Raw genomic sequence first — 25022 nt, 5'->3', positions numbered from 1 at the left:
GTATTCTTGTTTACCAGAGAGGAGATCCGGTACAAGATCAAGTTCGTTGGTTGACCTTTTTTATTACATTGGATGCCATTTTGTCACAGGAAAGATTAGCCTCTAGGATGGAACCCAGGTAGGTAATTTCATCTTTCCTTGTGACAATATTGTCACCCACTGTAACTGAGAAGCCGTCGGTCTTGCTGAGTTTGTTATTTGAACCGAAGAGAATGGACTCTGTTTTGCCCATGTGTAATGATAGTTTGTTGTCGGCGAGCCATATGCAGATTTTGCCTAGTTCCGAGCTGAGGGTTTTTTCAACCTGTAACTTGTTCTTGTCAGAGACCAGCAGGGCTGAGTCGTTCGCAAACACATGACAACGTTAGACCTACGTTAGACCTACAAAATAACACCAATCATTGCGTTTTATTTAACCTGTTGTTGAGATCATTTATATGTATACGATGGACGCTTTTTAAAATTATAATTATATTTTAAACAACATCTTTTGAATTAATTTTACATTTAATTTCTTCCCTTTCAGGTCTAATATAATATATTTTTTAATGTTTTCTCAGAATTCAATCTTCGAATTCTACCACCAGTAGCCACTGTGATCCCTATTACCATTACAATGTTCCCACACCTTACTTCTTCCACCCTCAGCCATCTGGTGAGGGTGGACAATCATCTCTTCACCGCTGACTCTCAGCATATAGGTGTTATGGTTTGTAACCGACCCCAATCGCACAACACAAGACAGGTATGAGAGTAAGCAAGAACTGGGCATTTATTGAAACACACAGAAAAACGGCACTGTTCCTTTAAGGGAGAACACAAAATACTAGAAACAAGAAAGGGGAAAATAGGCACAGTGCCTTTAAGAGGCGAGCTGGCCAAGGGGAAGGCTAAGGGAAGGCTAACGGAACAGGGCCGGGGCAAGGGACAAGGCAGGAACAGGGAGGACTAGGAGGACAGGACAGGGAGGACTAGGAGGACTAGGAGGAGAAAACAGGGACAGAGGCCCGCGGAGGCGGGCTGGGGACAGGGAGGACTAGGAGGACTAGAGTGGGGAAACAGGGACAGAGGCCCGCGGAGGCGGGCTGGGGACAGGGAGGACTAGGAGGACTAGAGTGGGGAAACAGGGACAGAGGCCCGCGGAGGCGGCTGGGGACAGGGAGGACTAGGAAAACAGGGTAAGGCCTTGGAACAGGGCGAGGGCTGGAGCTGCTTACAGGGACAGAGAAAACAGACAACGCCTGGGATAAGAGCATTAATGAATGTTGCTGCTCTGCAGCTTCTCCCGGGATGGTTCGTCTGGGAAGCAGACGGTGACGTCAGAGCCGCTCAGCAGATCTCTCTCGGCAGATCTCCGAGGTAGTAAACGGGACCGAGAGGGAGAGAGGGAGCGGGTTAGCTCAGAGTACAGTTGGGAACAGAGCAGGTGACAGGAGAGGTGACTTGTCCCAAAAACAGAGTAATCCAAGTGACAGAATCTTCGGTGTATATACACACTGTGAGTAACGTCCCAAACACAAATCCACGTGATAGAATCTTCGGTGCAAAAACACTGTGAGCGAAGTCCCAAATACAAATCCAAGTGATAATATCTTCGGTGTGTATACACACAGTGAGCGATGTTAAGGCCAAATATTATCCAATGAACAATCCAAAAAGCTGAACGCTGGGTGAGTGACAGTCTGACAAAAAGCAGGATATCTTCAGTGTCATTAAACACACGAAAAACGAATAGGATCAAAGACAGTCATGAAAACTCACCCAGGCGCTGTGCATAAAGAGAGTTGGATCAAAACGGGGCGAGCGCGTCGCCACGGGGAACGGGTAGGCCAAGCGGAGATCTGAGTGGTGCGCGACTGCTTGTAGTACGCGCCGGTACGGAGGGCGCATCTGGCGCGGAGGTCTGAGTGGTGCGCGACTGCTTGGAGTACGCGCCGGTACGGAGGGCGCATCAGGCGCGGAGGTCTGAGTGGTGCGCGTCTGCTTGGAGTACGCGCCGGAACGGAGGACGCATCTGGAGTGCGTCTGAATGCGCGTCTGGAGTGAAGAGCGCGTCTGCGCGGAAGAGCGCGCCGGCTCGGAGAGACGCATCCTCCCGTAGAGTATTAGGAAGCGAAGCGCGTCTGGAGTGAAGAGCGCGTCTGCTGCGCGGAGGTCTGGATGCGCGTCTGCGCGGAAGAGCGCGCCTGGCTCGGAGAGACGCATCCTCCCGTAGAGTATTAGGAAGCGATGCGCGTCTGGAGTGAAGAGCGCGTCTGCTGCGCGGAGGTCTGGATGCGCGTCTGGGCGTCTGCTGCGCGGAGGTCTGAATGCGCGTCTGGGTGTCTGCTTCAGGCAAACGGAGACAGGAGGCGAAGGCTAGAGTGCATCTCACGCCGGAGATGAAAGCAGCATAACAGACAGAGAACCTCCCGAAGGAGTCCTGGTGATAGAGATATGATACGGAATGATACGGGACGACCCGACAAGGGACAGAGGGGAAGAGCCAGGTACTTAAAGCCCACAGGGGTGCTAATTAGAATACACATCAGGTGCGGGAGGTAATTGATAATCGAACTAGAAGTGTGTGGTCGGCACCAGACCAATCAAACACATAATGACAGGTAGTCCAAGGGTGTGGTTGCTGAAGAGCAAACGAACGCGAGGGTGGGGGCTAGTGAGGTGAGGAGAATGCAATAGATTAACAGAAAACTAAAGGAACAGAGCGAGTAGGCTTAAAGGAACAGAGCGAGTAGGCTTAAAGGAACAGAGCGAGTAGGTGAGCAGCGGACAAAACCTCACAATAGGAGCATCACAGACCTGTGTCCTCTGCCCCCAGTGTCCTCAGCCCCCTCCTGTGTCCTCATCCCCTCCTGTGTCCTCGGCCCCCTCCTGTGTCCTCAAACGGTTTGGTTTATTACAAACGTTATTAACACATTGACCGCCAGCAGCAGGGGGCGCTGATCCCCCTTCAGCGCCAGGTCTTTATTCAATGGATATAGTTTTAGAATGCCAAACTTGCGAGTCCTAAAACTATATTTTATATTATAGCTATGGATCTAATATCGCCATCGACTGTCAGTGAGTTGCTTCTGGTCAACATGCAAAAAACAGATTGTTTTTTTCATCCGTACATTTCCGTTTTATACCGTTTTGAATATGAGTATAGTTTGAGTGATTCTGAGTAATTCCAGGAAAAGACGAGAAAAAGGCATTTCAGTGTAATCCAGTTATCACGTTGTAACTTCTCGGCTGATTATGTAATCATCCTGAAATCAACGCTAGATTATCATTATTATGTCTCCTCATGCATACATGAAATGGCCCTCCTAGCGGGGCGACCCCCCCCCCCCCCCCCCCCCCCCCCCACCGCAGCCAACAGTAGAAAGCACAACACGGTCCACACAGATAGCTTTGATCGCGGGAGAAAGAAATATCAGATCAACGCAAGATTTTATATATAGTGTTCTTACCTTGTCTCTGATGTAATGCAAAAAAATAATCCAATTATCTGATCGCCATTCCAGTTATCCACAGCGATCCTGTCCCAGACATTACCGAGCGTTACACATGAACGGGCGGGTGGGGTTAGTGTTCCATGCCATCGTTGTAAAGGCCTGCCTCGTCTGAGTATTTTTTATTTTTTTTTAACTTTATTTATTTTTATTTTTTTTTAGCGTTTATCGCTTTTCTGGTCAAGCATGACCGACAGATACAGGGTGAAACGGGATATAGATCAGGGGAAGACATTCTGATAAATGACGGCGGGTCCGGGAATCGAACTCGGAGTCCACCAGATCCGTGACGCAGCACGGTTTTCCCCGACGCTGAAATAGCGCCGAGATATGCGGTGAGCTACTGGAGCCCCCCTCGTCTGAGTATTTAAACCCCGCCCGCATGGCTCAGATCGGCTCAGAAAACACACCAGACCGTTTCCAATGGAGTGCAATAGCTCTGCAAGGCAGTAGAGGGCGGTGTTGACCGTCTGCCAGCCGTCTGACACATTCACCAGGGTCTGCAGAGGCTGCAGCCATGAATTATGAATAGATATAGCGAATAAAAGAAATAACGATCATAAAAATGAGTTAACTAGTTTTTGGCAATTAATGTGTTAACGTGGCTATGATTCAGGATGCTTGGACATGTTGAAATTATTTTCATGTGAAAGTCCATTATAAGTATGCAGTATGATAAATACATCTCTGCCGTTTATAACAAACCAAACCGTTTGAAAATCGGTTGAAAATTGAGCAAGCTATGGTTATTTCAATAGTACATGCACCATAGACATTCATGTTATGAGTGGGCGTGCTGCCTGTGGCAAGATGGCCACCATGTGGCAACGTCGGTCTCCATTGAGCCATCTAGCCTTTATATATGTCTATGTAGCCTCTCTCTCTCTCTCTCTCTCTCTCTCTCTCTCTCTCTCTCTCTCTCTCTCTCTCTCTCTCTCTCTCTCTCTCTCTCTCTCTCTCTCTCTCTCTCTCTCTCTCGCTCTCTCTCCTGTAGTGCTGGATTTCCCTCGGGATCAATAAAGTACTTTATACTATATTATATTATATTATATTATATTATATTATATTATATTATATTATATTATATTATATTATATGTAGTCACTAGTCACACTGCCCTGTTGTACGTGCGGCCATCCATAACACCAGCAATGGAACCTTCTGCGATCATGCCAGACTCAATGCAAAGGTCTCTGAGTCCAGCATCTTGGAAACGCTTTCCTGTTATTGCCAGTAGTGTGCAGATGGTGTGGAAGACCCCAAGCCTGGTGATGATGATAGCATGGAACTTGTCACTCAAGTCAAGAGTTTTATTTGTCACAGCATACAAGTATACAATGAAATGCGGGTGGTCTTGCCCGCAACGATGTGCAATACAGTAGTACAACATATAATAGAATCCAATAAAACAACATTGTGCAATAAACAGGTAAGATAGTGGGGCATCTCGGTATTTGTACATAAGTTATTTACAGAGCATGGAGGACATGCTAGGTCCTTTGGTAGTGCAATACACTGTTACTGTTGCTATACTATTTTTAAAGTGACCTTTCCTTTGTGGCCATAAGTGTGGGCGTGTGCAGCATGAGTGTGTGCTTGCTCATGTTAAAGTGGCTGCTAGTGTGCGAGCGTGTACAGCGTGCGTGTCGTGTGTGTGCTCATGTGTGCTTGTGTGTGGAGAGTTCAGTGTTCTGTGGCACTCAGGCGTCTGCCTGACCTCAGCAGCTGGAACAGGCTGTTATTGGGGTGGTGAGGGTCTTTCATTATTCTGCAGGCTCTGGATTTGCACCTCTTGTTGTATAGAACCTGCAGGGGAGGTAGTGCAATACCCGTGGTACGCTCGGCTGAGCGCACCACTCTCTGTAGGGCCTTCTTGTCCTGTGCCGTGCTGTTTCCATACCAGGCAGTGATGTTTCCAGTCAAGATGCTCTCTACAGCTCCGGAGTAGAAGGACTGGAGTATCTTCCCAGATACTCTGAACTTCCTTAACTGGCTCAGGTGGTAGAGGCGCTGCTTCGCCTTTTTTACGACTGTTGACCATGTCAGATCCTCTGAGATGTGGACCCCCAGGTACTTAAAGCTGCTCACCCTGCCCACGGTAGCCCCGTTTATCCTCAGTGGTGTGTGTGTCTCCTGCTGTCCTCTCCTATAATCCACGATCAGCTCCTTGGTTTTACCAATGTTCAGGAGCAGGCTGTTGTCCTGGCACCAGCGTTCCAGTACCTCAACCTCCTCCCGGTAGGCCTTCTCGTCGTTGTCCGAGATCAGCCCCACCACCACCGTGTCGTCTGCAAACTTCACTATGGAGTTGGAGCTGAACTTGGCCACACAATCGTGTGTGTAGAGTACAGCAGGGGGCTCAGAACACAGCCCTGGGGGGACCCGATGCTCAGGGTGATGGTGTTGGAGGTCTGACCCCCCACCCTGACCGCCTGGGGTCTTTCACTCAGAAAGTCCAGTACCCAGGCGCTCAGAGCGGAGCTCAGACCCAGCTCGATCAGCTTGTCCACCAGTTTGGTGCGGACTATGGTGTTGAACGCTGAGCTGTAGTCAATGAACAACAGTCTCACATAGCCCCCCTTCTGGCGGTCAAGGTGAGAGAGGGTGCTGTGCAGTACCTGGGAGACCGCGTCGTCAGTGGACCTGTTTGTCCTGTATGCAAATTGCATAGGGTCCATATCACTGGGGAGGGAGGCACAAATGTGATCCTTGACCAGCCTCTCGAAACATTTCATGACCACAGAGGTGAGTGCCACCGGTCTGTAGTCATTGAGACATGTTGGGGAGGGTTTCTTCGGTACAGGGATGATGGTAGACATCTTGAAGCAGGCAGGGACCACTGACTCCGCCAGGGATTGATTAAATATGGCGGTGAACACAGGGGCCAGCTGGTTGGCACAGGACTTAAGTATGCGTCCTGTTATACCATCTGGGCCAGCCGCTTTCCTGGTGTTCACCTGCATAAATGCTCTTCTCACACTCTGTGTTAAGCTCCAGGAGAGAGGAGAGAGGCTGAAAACCCGCAGTTCTTGCCCGACTGATGGGAGCCGAATCCCGGATCCGATTTTTCTGATGAATACCCCCAAAACATGGAGGTCCCGAACGCAATTTATACAAATGGAAGTATTGATTACGCCGTAACGAATCATTAAAAAAATATACTGTTAACTGGAATATGTTGTTTCTTTATTATTATGTAATTGGTTTGTCATGACAAACCAATAAAAAATCGCGAATTAACCAGCGGCTACAACAACACACAGTAACTACATACATCATTGTTTACAATTGAGAGAAAACTGTGTTTTTTTTCAATGTATATTTGGTTTATAAACTGATATAAAGAGACACTTTAAGAGGGTAATACCATTATCATCACGGGATGATATAGACGGTGGTGAACCAGCGGTTTCACAGGCACAGGCCGCGTTAGCAGAGCAGAATGTTTTGAATTCCGATCCAGGACACAAAGATAACAGAGCAGCACAGGGGGCACAGAGGCAGAGCGCGATGGAGGTTTTGACAGTAATGAAACGTTTTGAAATGTGTGAAAGGTTATTAGCAGTTGTCATGGCAGCGGCACAACCAGAAGGGGGTGGGCCGTCGTTGCTAGGACGAAGATCCTATAAAGCTGACAGTGTTTCCAGGTGTAAGCCAGACCAAGAGCGGCTAAGGGAAGACTACAATCTGACTAGAGACTCTCTCCTCTCATCATGGAGAGGGGGGGGGGGGGGAGGAAGGATGCCACATCATTATTAGCTTCGGCTACCACGAGGATGGTCTTGGCTAACGACCAGGCCTGACCACCATTGGACTGAATAGCAAGGACGATACAATTTGATAACATCTGATAACATCTGATTATGAGGTTCTGTTTATTGAATAAACAACGCTTCTCCTTGTAAGGTATTACGCTGTGTCAAAGTGTCGAATTCTTACGAAGGTGGAGAATTATTATGGTTTGCGGATCGCACTAACGGGGAGAGATAAGGATTGAATCAGCCAGTATATGAGACGTCATGATCATTAAAATTACACAACGCAGAGGAGTGGATGGAGAGCCAAACAGACGAAGACGTGATACTGGCCAGATTGATCAGAATCTAACACAATGAACGGTGGGGCCATCTATACCATTGTGCATTGTTGTTGTTCTTACCTTATCTACGTAATATTAATTGATGCACCCAAACACCTGACTCAGTAGAATAGAATATAGAAGTACTTTATATACTGTGTGTTGTTGTAGCCACCGGTTAATTCGCGATTTTTTATTGGTTTGTCATGACAAACCAATTACATAATCTAACATATGTGTAAAGGCACAACATATTCCAGTTAACGGTATATTTTTTTAATGATTCGTTACGGCGAAATCAATACTTCCATTTGTATAAATTGCGGTAAGGGGAGCTTATTATTCCTGCCTTTCTGAGGAGCTTGGCGCGGCTCATGCGCATGCGCGCGCTCAGCCAATCATAGCAACGCGGAAGGACAAGTGGGCTGCCGAAAGTATTCACGCGGCCTGGCCTGCTAAAAGGCCTGCAGAAAGTGCACCTTGAACACAACACTGTGGTACCTACAGCTAACCATTATGTTCATTTGTTTTATTGCATCTCACACACTTACTTTGACACCCATACACTTCATTCAACACCCTGCACCACCACTGATGAACTGAAGTCCACACCTAATTTAAAAATGTGTATGTAGGCCTATAGTTATTTTATTATTTTGTTATTTATTAATAAATATTGGTTAAACGTTAGTTCTTGTGTCGTTTTATAACAGTAGATTGTACTAAGCAGTTGTTGGCTCATTAGTTTGTGATTCACATGCACTCAAATTCACCAGAATGCAGGAAATTAAGTTTGCCTTTGTAACTAACATGTTGGGGGACCCCCAGACCCTCCGCTTAAAAAGTGGCCTGACTGGGGCTATATTTTGTGCTATATTTCCCGGCCTGAATGATTTTTCCAGCCTGGCCTTGCCAGTGATCCCCGCCAGTATCCCCCATCATTCAGTGTTTATATTAACCTGTGTCTATATTAATTATATGAATTTATTGTGTATCCCCTATCATTTAGTGTCTATATTAACCAGTGTCTATATTAATTATATTATATAAATATATTATCGGGGAAGATACTCCACTCCTTCTATTCCGGGGCTGTGGAGAGCATCCTGACTGGGAACATCACTGCCTGGTTTGGAAACAGCACTGCCCAGGACGCGTGTAGTCTTTTACCAACGGAGTTGCAGTTTTCCGCGATCTGATTGGCCACTGACGTTTCTCTCAGCGCCAATCGCGTGACGCCTAGTTCTATCACTGGTTAAGCTCTGCGACTCTTTCGAAGTTGGTTAAGGTTAGAGTTTGGAATCAGGGCTGGTGGTCTATCGCCCTGCTCTAAGACAAACTCTTCCCCATCATTCAGTGTCTATATTCACTATATTATATAAATATATTATGTATCCCCATCATTCAGTGTCTATATTCATTATATTATATAAATATATAATGTATTCCCCATCATTCAGTGTCTATATTAACAATATTATATTCCCATCATTGTACTTTCTTTTTCACTTGTGAATGTTTTTCTGACAGAGAGAGAGAGAGAGAGAGAGAGAGAGAGAGAGAGAGAGAGAGAGAGAGAGAGAGAGAGAGAGAGAGAGAGAAGAGAAATACGTCACACTTCCTGTATCATGCCTGTAACAAATGTATTACAAATAACTAGAAATAAGTACAAAATACTAAATAATTTACTAATTCTCTACAGTCAGCGAAAGATAACACTACTTTCTGGTACATAGTAAATGATCAAGCAACAATAACCAGCCCACAAAGTGCATAATACAGTATTATCTACCACAGCTTTCCACAGACAATGGAAGGACATCTCAGAACGTGTCACTCCCATGGTAACTCTGATATATTCACCTGGTGCCCTGTTAATTTTGCCCCTTTATTTTCAGCGTTGAGCAATTTGATGCACATTGGCTTCTAAATCCTTCCACATTATTCAGTCCAGTCTGAGGTTAGCCTGACACGTCAGGCCCATGGAAGCACATTCTCTTTAATAATAATAATAATAATAATAATAATAATAATAATAATAATAATAATAATAATAATAATATAATAATAATAATAATAATAATAATAATGGCTTGAGTTTATATAGCGCCTTTCACATACCCAAGGCGCTTTACAATAAAAAGGGTGGAGGGGGAAGGATAACGGTGACCTAAACTAAGAAACAAAATACAAAAACAGAACAGAGCAAACAGAACAGAACAAAACAAAATAGAACAAAACAGAACAAACAGAAAGAATAGGATGCTCAGGAGCATCAGAGACCATAGGCCTGGGTGAAGAAGTGGGTCTTCAGCAGGTTTTTAAAGTGGACGAGAGAGTTAGCATTTCGGATGTCCATGGGGAGGGAGTTCCAGAGGGTGGGGACAGCCACACTAAAAGCCCTGTCCCCGAAGGTCCGCAACCTGGCTTGTGTCGTGTGGGATGGTGAGGATGCCTGTGTCAGAGGAGCGGAGATTCCGAGAGGGGGTGTAGGTGTGGAGAAGGTCGGATAGGTATTGAGGGGCGGTGGTGTGTAGGGAATAGGGCTTTATATGTGAGCAGGAGGATCTTGAAGGTGACATAAAATACCCATAAAATAATAACGTGTTACAGTTTAACTTTTGTTGACCTTCTGAAAGAGAACAATCCAATTCCACATCCCCGGGTACATTTTCCTCATTGTCTTGTGCCACCTGGACCTCCACACGCCCACCAAGCAAGCTAGCTTGTAAAATGGAATCGATAAGACATTCAATTGTTGGACCTGCGAGATTTGTACTTTGTACTTTGTAGGTCTGCATTTTAAATGTAATGAGTAAAAAGTACGTAATTGAGTAAAAGTACAAGTATACAAACCTAATAATACTTGAGTAAAGCACAAATACCCAAAACAGTACTTAAGTATTGTAACGAAGTACAATTACTCAAGTACTTTACACCCCTGATGACTGACTCTGTCAGACAGATCAGTGGGAGATACCAGTCAAAGGAAGACCTCCCTAAGGACATACCAGTCAAAGGAAGACCTCCCTACGGAGATACCAGTCAGAGGAAGACCTCCCCAAGGAGATACCAATCAAAGGAAGACCTCCCTAAGGAGATACCAATCAAAGGAAGACATCCCTAAGGAGATACCAGTCAAAGGAAGACCTCCCTAAGGAGATACCAGTCAGAGGAAGACCTCCCATAAGGAGATACCAATCAAAGGAAGACCTCCCTAATGTGAGGTTTCTGTCCTTGCTCTCTCACTCGTTCTGTTCCTTTAACCACCTCGCTCTGTTTTCATTTGTTTTTTCTGTTAATTATTTCAATTCCCTCATTCACACGCTTCTCCCCAGTGACGTCATCAGAGACGTCGCTGATTGGTTCTCTCAGGTCCGCACGCTTTTCAATCACATTCCCCAGCTGTCACTGCTTGTCAATCAATCAATCCCTTATTATTTATACCCCGTTTCTCCACTCTAAGTTTGTTGGATCGTCTTGATTTTTCTCTGGTTGCATTCTCCGTTTTGCTACTGCTGCTGCTTTTGCTCTATGTGCTATCTCCAGGATTTTTCCAAGAAGCCTTCCTCTTGGACACCTGTTCCCGTGGCGCCCGCTCGCTCCGCTGTTGTTCCAGCACCATTACGTCTGGGTGAGTTTTTATTGACTGTCTTGATCAATTCCGTTTTTCGTGTGTTACTATTACACTGAAGATTACCACCTTTTTGTCAGACAGTCACTCACCCAGCGTTCCCTTTTGTTTGTTCCCTCTGGGATAATATTTTTGGGACTTTTCATCTCCCTCTGTGTGTTGCTCACACCGAAGATATTATTTCACATTTGGATTGTTTTTGGACTTCACTATTGTGTGTATATTACACGAAGATATTCACTTGGGACTGTGTTTGGAATTTTGCTCACTGTGTATATTACACGAAGATATTCACTTGGGACTGTGTTTGGAATTTTGCTCACTGTGTGTATTACACGAAGAGATTCACTTGGGATTTGTTTTTGGAATTGTGCTCACTGTGTTTAATTACACGAAGATTAGTTCACCCTGTTCTCCTGCTCGTTCAAACTGCACTGTTGTTGACTCGTTCCCTCTCTCCCTCTCTCGGTCTCGCAACACGTCGGAGATTCTGCCGAGAGAATTCTGCAGAGCGGTTCAGACGTCAACATCTGCTATTCCCAAACTACCACCACGGGAGAAGCTGCAGAGCAGCAGAACTTTGCCCCCTGGCCTATGTACCTGTCTTGTTGACTTGCCTATCCTGTACTCTTTATATTTAGTATTCAAATAAACAAGCCCTTGTATTTGGCAACTCTGAATTCCTACTCTCTTGTGTCGTGCGTTTGGGGTCGGTGTCAAACCATAACATTACGATCCAACCAAATGACGACCCCAGCCGACACAGAGAGGGTCAGAACCGCACTTGCAAATCAAGTCGAGTTGACCAGGGATCACAGTCTCCAATTAGAGCGGGCTGCGGCTGCGGTGCAGAATCTCAGGGACCAGGTCCTGCCTATGCAGGGTTCAATGGCCGCTATGGCGGGACAACAGTCCGACATTCTCGCTCAGCTTCACTCGCTGGGTGACACCGTTAATACCTTTCATCTCTCACACCCTTCAGGAGCATTCCCCGCAGCCCCAGCAGATCTCGCATCTCGGGAACCCCGTCTCTCCGTCCCACGGCTGTTCGACGGTAATCCCGAGGAGTGTGCCACATTCATCATGCAATGTGAGTTGGTTTTCCGTCATCAACCAAGCCGTTTTTCTGCTCGTGGGTCCCAAGTGGCTTATATAACGAACTTACTTTCAGGCCATGCTGCCCAGTGGGTCACTTCCTCCTGGGCAATGGAAGCAGATTTTTTGTTTTCCTATCCAGACTTCGTGGCGGAGCTCCGCAGAGTGTTCCACCATCCAGCCCGAGGTCTGGACCCTGGAGCCCGGTTGGGGACCTTCCGACAGGGGAGCGGCAGGGTGACGGACTATGTCATGGAGTTTCGTCTGGCGGCGGTGGAGAGTGGATGGAACGAACCTGCTCTTCGCCTAACCTTCTTGAGGGGGCTCAGTGACGCAGTCCGGGACCAGCTCGCTACCCGGGAGTTGCCCGACTCCCTCGAGGATCTGTTTAGCCTCGTCATCCGTATTGACGGACGCCTCCTGGAGAGAAGGCGCGAGAGGACCCGACTGTTACCTCCTGAAGCACCCCGGACTCCTGGACGCCCCGTCCCCAACACTACTGGTGGTAACAGGCTTCCCCGTTCGGTTCGCGAGGAGGAACCCATGCAGCTGGGACGCTCTCATCTGAGCCAGGCGGAGCGTGAGGCAAGGCTCAGGTCCGGTCTCTGCCTCTACTGCGGAGGTGCGGGACACCGTATCGCCGACTGCCCCATCCGGCCAAAAGATCAGGCTCACCGAGACCCCGGGAGATCCTGGTGAGCCGTTTTTCCCATTCCCAGCGCCGCGCACCACCTGACCATCTGATGAGCGTCACCCTGGCCTGGGGGGACCAACGTGCCACGGTGGAGGCCCTCATCGACTCTGGGGCAGACGAGAATTTCCTCGACTTCGAGTTTGCCACTCGAGCCAACATACCTCTTGAGGACCTTGTGAGGCCCTTGGAGATCTTTTCGTTGGACCAACACCGCCTGGCCGACATCTCTCAACGCACCGGCCCAGTCGTGCTGACCATCGCTGGGAACCACGTCGAGAGAATCCAGTTCCTCATTACCCAATCCCCCCTTGTCCCGGTGGTCCTGGGTAGGCCCTGGCTCGCGCTGCACGAGCCCCACATCGCCTGGTCCTCCGGTACCATCAGGGGCTGGAGCTCCTCCTGTCACGCCCGCTGTCTGCAGGCGGCGTCCTGTCCCCCGCCCCGGAGGCCCGCTGGTGAGTTGCCCCCGGATCCCTCGTCCATACCTCCCGAGTACCACGACCTCATGGAGGTATTCAGTAAGACCAGGGCTCAGGCCCTTCCACCTCACCGCCCCTATGACTGCGCCATCGACCTCCGCCAAGGGGCTCCCCTTCCCGGCAGCCGCCTCTACAGTCTGACTGTCCCGGAGAAGAAGGCGATGGATCTCTACATCTCTGAGTCATTGGAAGCAGGACTCATTCGGCCTTCCTCCTCCCCGGTGGCGGCCGGGTTCTTCTTTGTTGGTAAGAAGGATGGGGACCTGCGACCCTGCATCGACTATCGTCAGCTCAACGAGATCACCATCAAGAACAAATACCCCCTACCTCTCATGAGCTCCACCTTCGAGCCACTGACCCAGGCCTCGTTCTTCACCAAGCTGGACCTCCGAAGTGCCTACCATCTTGTCCGTATCCGTGAGGGCGATGAATGGAAGACCGCCTTCAAGACCCCCAGGGGCCACTACGAGTACCTTGTAATGCCGTTCGGCCTCACCAACGCCCCGGCGGTATTCCAGGCACTCATGAACGACGTCCTTCGTGACATGCTGGAGGTGTTCGTGGTGGTGTACCTGGACGACATTCTCATCTTTTCCAGGACCCTCGAGGAACACATCCTGCATGTCCGCCGTGTGCTGGAGCGCCTCCTCCACAATCGGCTCTTCGTCAAGGCGGAGAAGTGCCGTTTTCACTCCAACTCCGTCGACTACCTGGGCTTCATCGTTGAGAAGGGCTTGACCCGAGCGGATCCTCGCAAGATCCAGGCTGTGGAGGATTGGCCAGAACCCACCACTCGGAAGGAGTTACAGAGTTTCCTCGGGTTCGCCAACTTCTACCGAAGGTTCATCCGGAACTACAGTCAAGTGGCGGAGCCACTTACCAAGCTAACCTCCCCCGCTCTGCCGTTCGACTGGTCCCCAGCGGCATGCGCTGCGTTCCGCTCCCTCAAGAGAAGGTTCACTTCTGCCCCTATCCTGCTCCACCCTGACCCCAAGAGACAGTTCATCGTGGAGGTGGACGCCTCGGATTCTGGCCTGGGCGCTGTCCTATCCCAGCGATCTCTTTCAGACCAGAAGGTGCATCCTTGCGCCTTCTACTCGCGTCGCTTCCTCCCCGCCGAGAGGAACTACGACACCGGCAATCGGGAGCTGCTGGCGGTCGTGGCTGCGCTGGAAGAGTGGCGTCATTGGCTAGAGGGTGCCGAGGAGCCTTTTACCATCTGGACGGACCACAAGAACCTGACGTTCATCCGCGCTTCCAGGCGCCTCAACGGTCGGCAGGCGAGATGGGCCAGTTTCCTCAGCCGGTTCGACTTCTCGCTGACCTTCCGCCCCGGTTCCCGCAACACGAAGGCCGACTCCCTGTCCCGGATGCACTCCAAGGGGGCTCCACCCTCTGAGGACCCTTCTCCCATCCTCCCGGAGGCCCGAGTGGTTGGAGCCATCACCTTGGGCATCGAGGGTGTGGTGAGGCGTGCCCTACGCTTCCAACGTGCTCCAAGCAACGTCCCTAGGAGTTGTCTCTTCGTCCCCGACTCTGTCCGGTCCCAGGTACTGCTGTGGGGCCATACCAGCCGGTTCACCTGCCACCCTGGCCTCCATCGCACGTTCTCCTTCCTGGCTCGTCGTTTCTGGTGGCCCACCATGCGGAACGACGTCAAGGAGTTCGTATTGGCCTGCGCGGTCTGTGCCCGCAGCAAGGCCTCTCACCAGGCACCCTCCGGGCTCTTGCAGCCACTTCCCATTCCGAGCCGTCCGTGGTCACATGTGGCGCTCGACTTCGTCACTGGTCTGCCCTCCTCCCAGGGGAACACCTGCCTTCTGACCGTGGTGGATCAATTCAGCAAGGGGGTCCACCTCGTGGCCCTCTCCAAGCTTCCCTCGGCGGCCGAGACGGCGGACCTCCTGACGCACCACGTGTTCCGCCTTCATGGCTTTCCCCAGGACATCGTCTCTGACCGGGGGCCCCAGTTCACCTCCCAGGTATGGCGGGCCTTTTGCAAGGGATTGGGGGCAACGGTCAGTCTCTCCTCTGGTTATCATCCCCAGACTAACGGGCAGACGGAGAGGATGAACCAGAGCGTAGAGTCTGCTCTTCGGTGTGTGGCAGCCGAGAGACCAGCATCCTGGAGCCGTTTCCTTCCCTGGGTTGAATACTCCATCAATTCAATGGTCAGTTCCGCCACCGGCCTCTCCCCTTTTGAGGTCTCCCTGGGCTACCAGCCCCCTCTTTTCCCCGCACAGGAGACGGAAGTGGCAGTTCCCTCCGTGCAGGTCCACCTCGACCGCTGCCAACGAGTTTGGGAGATCACCAGGACCGCGCTGCTCCGGACATCTGAGCGCGCCTGTCGTGGTGCCGACCGGCGCCGGGTTCCTGCGCTGACTTACCGCCCTGGGCAGAGGGTGTGGCTCTCCGCGAAGGACCTCCCGCTACGGTCCTCGGCCAAGAAGCTCAACCCCCGTTTCGTCGGGCCTTTCGAGGTCCTGAAGGTACTCAGTCCGGCGGCCCTGCGCCTGAAGCTTCCTGCATCCATGCACATCCACCCCGTGTTCCATGTCTCCCGGGTTAAGCCCGTCTCCCTCAGTCCCCTTATGCCTCCAGCTCCTGATCCGCCGCCTCCCGTGTTGGTGGATGGTCACCCCCAGTGGCAGGTCCGCCGGTTGATGGGCGTTCGTCGGCGGGGCCGGGGGTTCCAATACCTGGTGGACTGGGAGGGTTACGGCCCTGAGGAGCGTAGCTGGGTCTCCCGGCAGCTCATCGTGGATCCCGGCTTGATCACCGACTTCCATCGAGCCCATCCTGACGAGCCGGGTCGGCCTGGTCGCCGGGTGGCTCCCGTGGAGGGGGGGTACTGTGAGGTTTCTGTCCTTGCTCTCTCACTCGTTCTGTTCCTTTAACCACCTCGCTCTGTTTTCATTTGTTTTTTCTGTTAATTATTTCAATTCCCTCATTCACACGCTTCTCCCCAGTGACGTCATCAGAGACGTCGCTGATTGGTTCTCTCAGGTCCGCACGCTTTTCAATCACATTCCCCAGCTGTCACTGCTTGTCAATCAATCAATCCCTTATTATTTATACCCCGTTTCTCCACTCTAAGTTTGTTGGATCGTCTTGATTTTTCTCTGGTTGCATTCTCCGTTTTGCTACTGCTGCTGCTTTTGCTCTATGTGCTATCTCCAGGATTTTTCCAAGAAGCCTTCCTCTTGGACACCTGTTCCCGTGGCGCGCGCTCGCTCCGCTGTTGTTCCAGCACCATTACGCATTACGTCTGGGTGAGTTTTTATCTTGATCAATTCCGTTTTTCGTGTGTTACTATTACACTGAAGATTACCACCTTTTTGTCAGACAGTCACTCACCCAGCGTTCCCTTTTGTTTGTTCCCTCTGGGATAATATTTTTGGGACTTTTCATGTCCCTCTGTGTGTTGCTCACACCGAAGATATTATTTCACATTTGGATTGTTTTTGGACTTCACTATTGTGTGTATATTACACGAAGATATTCACTTGGGACTGTGTTTGGAATTTTGCTCACTGTGTATATTACACGAAGATATTCACTTGGGACTGTGTTTGGAATTTTGCTCACTGTGTGTATTACACGAAGAGATTCACTTGGGATTTGTTTTTGGAATTGTGCTCACTGTGTTTAATTACACGAAGATTAGTTCACCCTGTTCTCCTGCTCGTTCAAACTGCACTGTTGTTGACTCGTTCCCTCTCTCCCTCTCTCGGTCTCGCAACACGTCGGAGATTCTGCCGAGAGAATTCTGCAGAGCGGTTCAGACGTCAACATCTGCTATTCCCAAACTACCACCACGGGAGAAGCTGCAGAGCAGCAGAACTTTGCCCCCTGGCCTATGTACCTGTCTTGTTGACTTGCCTATCCTGTACTCTTTATATTTAGTATTCAAATAAACAAGCCCTTGTATTTGGCAACTCTGAATTCCTACTCTCTTGTGTCGTGCGTTTGGGGTCGGTGTCAAACCATAACACCTAAGGAGATACCAATCAAAGAAAGACCTCCCTAAGGAGATACCAGTCAAAGGAAGACCTCCCTAAGGAGATACCAGTCAAAGGAAGACCTCCCTAAGGAGATATCAGTCAAAGGAAGACCTCCCTAAGGAGAAATCAGTCAAAGGAAGACCTCCCTAAGGGTAAAGAATAATTAGCAAGCATCTAGGAATGTACTGATGGAAGCTGAGCTGAAGAAGGCATTTCTTACGAGTCACCATCCATTTAATGAATTACAGTCGGTCCACAAAAACGTCCCTGTAACCCATCCCTCCGAAACCTGTTATTTATTTAACATTAGCAACGTCATGTGAAGTGGGGCGCAGTGATTGGATGGGAGCTGGCTAGGATTATGGGTATCGTAGTTTTCATGAAAATGTCACAATCTGACAGTAAAAAAAAAAACATTTCTCAATATGGAGGCTGAAACATTCAAACAATGGAAGGAAAGTAAGTAACCCTAAGGAAAGGAAATACACCCCTAAGGGATGTTTGAACATTATTGCAGTTGTCCTCTACATTAATCCACAGTAACAACATTACCACCACAGTGAGAACATTACCACCACAGTGAGAACATTAGGCCTAACAAAATTAATTGTTTGGTTCCCGTTGGTTGTCAGTTAAGGCCATGGGTAGGTAGGGAATTTATTTAATTAATTTTTTTATTAAAATAATTCCCATGGCGACTATGGATAGGGAATCTCTTTATTTACTTAAAATGTTCACGACAACATGGATGCATGTACTCTGCCAGCATGTTTAATATCCATAATACTAAAGGTTAAAATACAAAGACACTGTACTACAAAAGTACAATGTACAAAGCTAGTAGTATTAAAAATGCCACCCCTAAATACTACTCACTAAATATCCTGACGTCAGAGAGCTGTGCAAATATTGTGAAATACTTGCTTTTTATATATTCTCATTATTGACATGGACTGCACTTTTTGACTAAGATTTAACTCAACTTTATTGTCGAGTTAAATCGGCAGGGTCGCACCTAAATCGGCAGGGTCGGTCAGCAACCGGAACCAAACCATTTATTTTGCATGGCCTTACCACCACAGTGAGTACATTACCACCAAGACAAAGACACCGGAAACACTGGACACCATGGCTACAAGACAAAGACAGATGAAACACTGGACACCATGGCTACAAGACAAAGACAGATGAAACACTGGACACCATGGATACAAGACAAAGACAGATGAAACACTGGACACCATGGCTACAAGACAAAGACAGAGGACACACTGGACACCATGGCTACAAGACAAAGGAAACACTGGACACCATGACTACAAGACAAAGGACACACTGGACACACTGGACACCATGACCACAAGACAAAGGACACATTGGACACACTGGACACCATGGCTACAAGACAAAGACAAAGGACACACTGGACACTATGACTACAAGACAAAGGACACACTGGACACCATGACTACAAGACAAAAGACACACTGGACACACTGGACACCATGGCTACAAGACAAAGACAAAGGACACACTGGACACCATGACTACAAGACAAAGGACACACTGGACACACTGGACACCATGGCTACAAGACAAAGACAGAGGACACACTGGACACTATTACTACAATGGGTTGAATAGTAAGAGAAAGCAACGTTCCCGGCACCAGAGTACCATGTGACTGATGCGCTCCATCATCCACCAATCACAAGGCAGGGAGAGAACGCAGAAACAGAAAGAAAAGGTGGTTGTGTTTGAAGCCACAGGCACAAAGTAAAGGCAGGCCTTGCAATTCTTCACGTTGAGGACATGGATTTACTCACATGTATGATTTGACACATTTGCGCCCACATTTGACACACACACACACACACACACACACACACACACACACACACACACACACACACACACACACACACACACACACACACGTCACACACACACACACACAGAGGACATAATGGAGACATGCCATGACAGTTTCCAAGGCAGGAGTGATGTGACTTCCTTCTTCAGAAGTTCTCCTTGTAGAAGTTGAAGCCAAAGCTCTCACACTGGGCCTTGATGACCTTCGCCAGAGCAGGAGCCCCGCAGTAGAACACATGGACCTTCCCCTTCTTCTCCTCAGCCACCTTCTGGAACACCTGAGACAGGAGACATGGTTAACTTCTGGAACACCTGAGACGGGAGACATGGTGAACTTCTGGAACACCTGAGACGGGAGACATGGTGAACTTCTGGAACACCTGAGCCGGGAGACATGGTGAACTTCTGGAACACTTGAGATGGGAGACATGGTTACCCTCTGGAACACCTGAGATGGGAGACATGGTGAACTTCTGGAACACTTGAGATGGGAGACATGGTTACCCTCTGGAACACCTGAGATGGGAGACATGGTTAACTTCTGGAACACTTGAGATGGGAGACATGGTTACCCTCTGGAACACCTGAGATGGGAGACATGGTTAACTTCTGGAACACTTGAGATGGGAGACATGGTTACCCTCTGGAACACCTGAGACGGGAGACATGGTGAACTTCTGGAACACCTGAGACAGGAGACATGGTTAACTTCTGGAACACTTGAGATGGGAGACATGGTTACCCTCTGGAACACCTGAGATGGGAGACATGGTTAACTTCTGGACCACCTGAGACGGGAGACATGGTTACCCTCTGGAACACCTGAGACGGGAGACACGGTTAACTTCTGGAACACCTGAGATGGGAGACATGGTTAAGTTCTGGAACACCTGAGATGGGAGACATGGTTAAGTTCTGGAACACCTGAGATGGGAGACATGGTCGTTGACTGAGCGTGTCACTGGAAGGATGTCCCCTGAGACATCGGGTCTATGAGACTCACGTAAGTGATGGTTAATCAAAGGTTTGTTAAAGGAACACGCCAACATTATGGGAACTGTGCTTATATTCTTCTCCAGAGTCAGACAAGAAGATAGATACCAACATTATGGGAACGGTGCTTACCGTCTTCTCCAGAGTCAGACAAGAAGATAGATACCAGTTTCCTCTCTGTGCGCATTCAGTAGAAAGCTATCTGTCTGCAAGCTAGCCTAGCTTAGCACAGATGAATGGAAGCAGATATCCGATCAGCTATCCTAGCTGTTGGCAAAAAACACCTCTCCAAAAGATTTAAGATAGGCTAATGGTCCGTATCCATTCATTTGTGCTAATCTTGGTATCTACCTTCTTATCCTGACTCTGGAGAAGGCGTAAGTGCATTTCCCATAATAAGGGCTTGTTCCTTTAATATGCCACCTCAATAGGTCCTAGGTACTTCATGGTTATTATTTGTCCCCTATAAAGTATGATCAAAATGTCTATGGTTAGAACAACGAACAGTGAGCACCTCGACAAACAACATGAAGTTAAATAGCATTTTTCCCTCTGACTCTGGATCAGCACAACATGCATATAGCAGCTGTGGCGTTGTTAGTTATCACATACGTCTGACTCTGGATCAGCACAACATGCAGATAGCAGCTGTGGCTTGTTAGTTATCACATACGTCTGACTCTGGATCAGCACAACATGCATATAGCAGCTGTGGCGTTGTTAGTCATCACATATGTCTGACTCTGGATCAGCACAACATGCATATAGCAGCTGTGGCGTTGTTAGTCATCACATACGTTAGTGAAGGTGAAAGTAAAGTAGGGCTGTCAAAACTGGCCAAAAATGACATTCGACTATTCCTTAAAAAAAAAACACACATGGGTTCAAAGTAGGGATGTCCGATATTATCGGCCTACCGATATTATCGGCCGATATCGGCATTAAAATGTGATATTGGAAAATATCGGTATCGCTTTTAATTTTTTTATTTAATTCTTTTTACATTTCTAGAACATTTATTTACCCAGGCAAGCAAGTAAGAACAAATTCTGATTTTATTTATTGTCAAAAGTATGCATAATGTTGTGTTAATTCCACAACAAGATATATGTAATGTTAATTACCTGAAATTATTCCGTTTTTTGGGGGGGAACCCTGCATATATCGGTATCGGTTGATAGCGGTTGGTATCGGTTGATATCGGTTGATATCGGTATCGGAAATTAAGCGTCGGACAATATCGGTATATCGGTATCGGTAAAAAAGCCAATATCGAGCATCCCTAGTTCAAAGTTTGCGCATTGTGTCCAGATTGAGAACGGGCTGTCTCTCGGAGCGAGATCAAATGAACGTGAATGAACGTTTACAGAATATACAAAGCAACGCGCCACAGGAACTAGTAATCAGACCATTGGGGACCTGCATGACGCTTCTGTCTCTATTCATTATTAAATAGTGCTGAATAGTGTTGTGTTGAGGTCTGGGGGAATGTTTATAAAACAAAATAAATCCAATTATTAAACTACAGAAAAGAGCTATTAGAATAATAAACAAAGCTAGTTACCTTGAATCGACAAATCCATTATTCATAAAGTCCTGCACATTAAAATGTGTAGATATGGTGTACATAAAAACCTTGTAAATAATTTTTCCTGCTAAGAGTTGTCACAGCAAGAGCATTCTTCACTCCTCCTCATTCCCCCCTCACATTCACCACACGCCCTCCTCACTCCTCTTCATCCTCCCTTCCATCCACCACGGAAGCCTCACGCCCATATATGGTCAGCACCCCTTCACCCCCTGTCACTCAACTCAGCTGCACCTCATCCCCTGATTCGCATGCTGCCAGGCACCTCACTCCCCACAGCTGTATCCCATCCCCTGTTGATGAATACGACGCTTCTACCGGACGACGCTGACCAGAAGTCGTCGTGGTGTTAGTATCATTACCTAGGTACGACGCCTCAGTCCGAAGACCTGCTAGACATCCCTGCGATTATTCCCTGTTCTAACTTTCCTTCTCTTGTACCCAGGACCTCCGTGCCAGCGTGCCCCTGTCTGGACCCCCTGGAGCTTACCAAGGAGTTCCTGCTCACTCTCTCGACACTGACCTGTGTCTTCCGTCCGCAGTAGCACTGGGGTGCACCTGCTCCCATTACCCCAAGAACATTCCCAATTCATATCTGTTGTACATTTCTGGATGTAACTCTTGCCTACTTGGGAATACTATTAAACATCCTGAAACGCTCCATTCTCTCTTCTCCTGTGTTCAGCGATTGAGCTCTGCTTAAAATCCATTCTCACAAGAGTAAAAGAGAAAAAAACAAGTTTGATGTTTTACTCAAAACTGTACTCCTGAATAATTTTATCCTTTTTTAAATCTCCCCTGAGAAGTACACAACTTCAACCCGTCACTAAGGTTATTCCATAATTTAACTCCCTAAATTGAAACACATCTAGCTTTTACATTAGTTCTTACCTTTTTACATGTTTTAAGAATACATAACCCTCTTAAATTATACTTTCCTTCTCTTGGTTGAAAGAGACATTGGATACAAACTGGTAGGCTTTTACTCTTAGCACGATAAATGATTTCCAAGGTTTTTATGTACACCATATCTACACATTTTAATGTGCAGGACTTTATGAATAATGGATTTGTCGATTCAAGGTTGGACTTTATAATATTTGTTGACAGCCCTAAAGTACAGTGGTACAGTAAAGTACAGTCATGGAATATTCCCTTCATCCCACCTTGCCCCACTCTGGCCGCCCTGGCTGGGTGCGAGTGCGCAGCCCCGTGATGGAATCCCTCTTCTCCTTCTTAGCCAGCAGGTCCAGCGCCATCTGGAGGCCAATGGCCTTCATGTCGTTCTTACTGAGAGCAGAAGTCATGTACATGTGCATCTCTAGGAAGCGGCCTGGGCAACACAGAGGAAGAGGGAGAACACAGTCAGAGGAAGAGGAAGAACACAGGAACACAGAGGAAGAGGGAGAACACAGTCAGAGGAAGAGGAAGAACACAGGAACACAGAGGGAGAGGGAGAACACAGTCAGAGGAAGAGGAAGAACACAGTCAGAGGAAGAACACAGGAACACAAAGGAAGAGGAAGAGGAAGAACACAGAAACACAGAGGAAGAGGAAGAACACAGGAACACAGAGGAAGAGGAAGAGGAAGAACACAGAAACACAGAGGGAGAGGAAGAACACAGAAACACAGAGGAAGAGGAAGAACACAGGAACACAGAGGAAGAGGAAGAACACAGAAACACAGAGGAAGAGGAAGAACACAGAAACACAGAGGGAGAGGAAGAACACAGACAGAGGAAGAGGAAGAACACAGAAACACAGAGGGAGAGGAAGAACACAGAAACACAGAGGAAGAGGAAGAACACAGAAACACAGAGGAAGAACACAGGAACACAGAGGGAGAGGAGGATCTCTCTCTCTCTCTCTCTCTCTCTCTCTCTCTCTCTCTCTCTCTCTCTCTCTCTCTCTCTCTCTCTCTCTCTCTCTCTCTCTCTCACCCTCAGGCTCCTCATCTGCTTGGTCCATCTCCAGCTTGGTCAGCAGGCTGACGAACCACTCAAAGGACTTCTGGTCCCGGTTGATCCAGATGAAGTCGACCTGCAGGATCCAACAGAGGACGAGGTCAGGAAGTCAAACCATCCACCATTATGAATGAATGAACATTTTATTTTTGAACATGTATTCTTTACATTCCTCTAAATAAATCATAATATCAAGCTTTGTCAAACAGAATAATCAGAATGAAAAATAAATTATAAACAAAAAGTCAAGAGCAATGTAGTTAGCATGTTCAAAAAAGGAGTAGAGGGAAGCTAAGCTTATTGATCCCTACCACCTTACATTAAAAAATCTTCCTCCATACATTTGACTTGATATAACATAATTTAGTATAATACATTATATAATATACATTTGACTATAGTACAAACAAAAGAATTGAGTCGCTTGACAGCAGTAAATACAATACAACACTACATAACACAATAAAACATAACTCCGTTTATCAGCATTACTCATTTCTATATTTCTCTAGTCTAATGTGTATTTTTTAAGCTGCTTTTTAAATTGTGCAATATGTTTACTAATTTTAATGTTTTCAGGTAAGTTATTCCACAACTTCACTCCACAAACGGATATGCACATGCTTTTCAGCGTAGTGTGTACCATTATCACCATTATCATATCAGTGTGAGGACAGTTACTATACAGCTATTACATATAAAGTCAAAGAATCCACCATCATATCTGCTCCCGGCTGCCCTTGGGGGGGGGGGGGGGGGGGGGTCAAGCGCAGAGAGGCATTTCTTCGGCGACCCAATGCATGGGTGTGTGTTCCTGTGTGTCGCCCATCTCGCATGTAAATAAAGACTTGTCTCTTCTTAGCCTTTTCATACATTCTTTACACTCACTACATCCACACTGGGATCATTGTATTGTAAATGAGAGCTCATTCATTGTTGTTTATGCTGTTTATGTTTATTTTATATTGTTTATGCACTAGCTCACCAATGAAACAATCGACAAACATCACCATCCTGACAAACACACATCAACATTACAAGGGGTGTAAAGTACTTGAGTAATTGTACTTTGTTACAATACTTAAGTACTGTTTTGGGGGATTTGTACTTTACTCGAGTATTATTAG

The 25022-nt window shown here is 47.7% G+C and overlaps 1 protein-coding gene across 1 annotated transcript in view; it reads right to left on the bottom strand.

Moving 5' to 3' along the window:
* Positions 1-19496: 19496 nt before the first annotated feature.
* Positions 19497-25022, bottom strand: part of nox5 (NADPH oxidase, EF-hand calcium binding domain 5) — a gene marked incomplete at both ends in the record, with an annotated part of 64989 nt that continues 59463 nt past the window's right edge. The window contains 3 exons of the mRNA XM_084334301.1: positions 19497-19628; positions 23098-23264; positions 23872-23971. Of these exons, the coding sequence (XP_084190427.1) occupies positions 19497-19628; positions 23098-23264; positions 23872-23971 (399 nt within the window). The remainder of the gene's footprint in view (positions 19629-23097; positions 23265-23871; positions 23972-25022) is intronic.

This window comes from Notolepis coatsorum, assembly GCF_963971535.1.
Source record: "Notolepis coatsorum genome assembly, chromosome: 18".
NCBI classification, from domain to species: domain Eukaryota; kingdom Metazoa; phylum Chordata; class Actinopteri; order Aulopiformes; family Paralepididae; genus Notolepis; species Notolepis coatsorum.
This window is presented reverse-complemented; position numbering and strand designations above follow the sequence as displayed.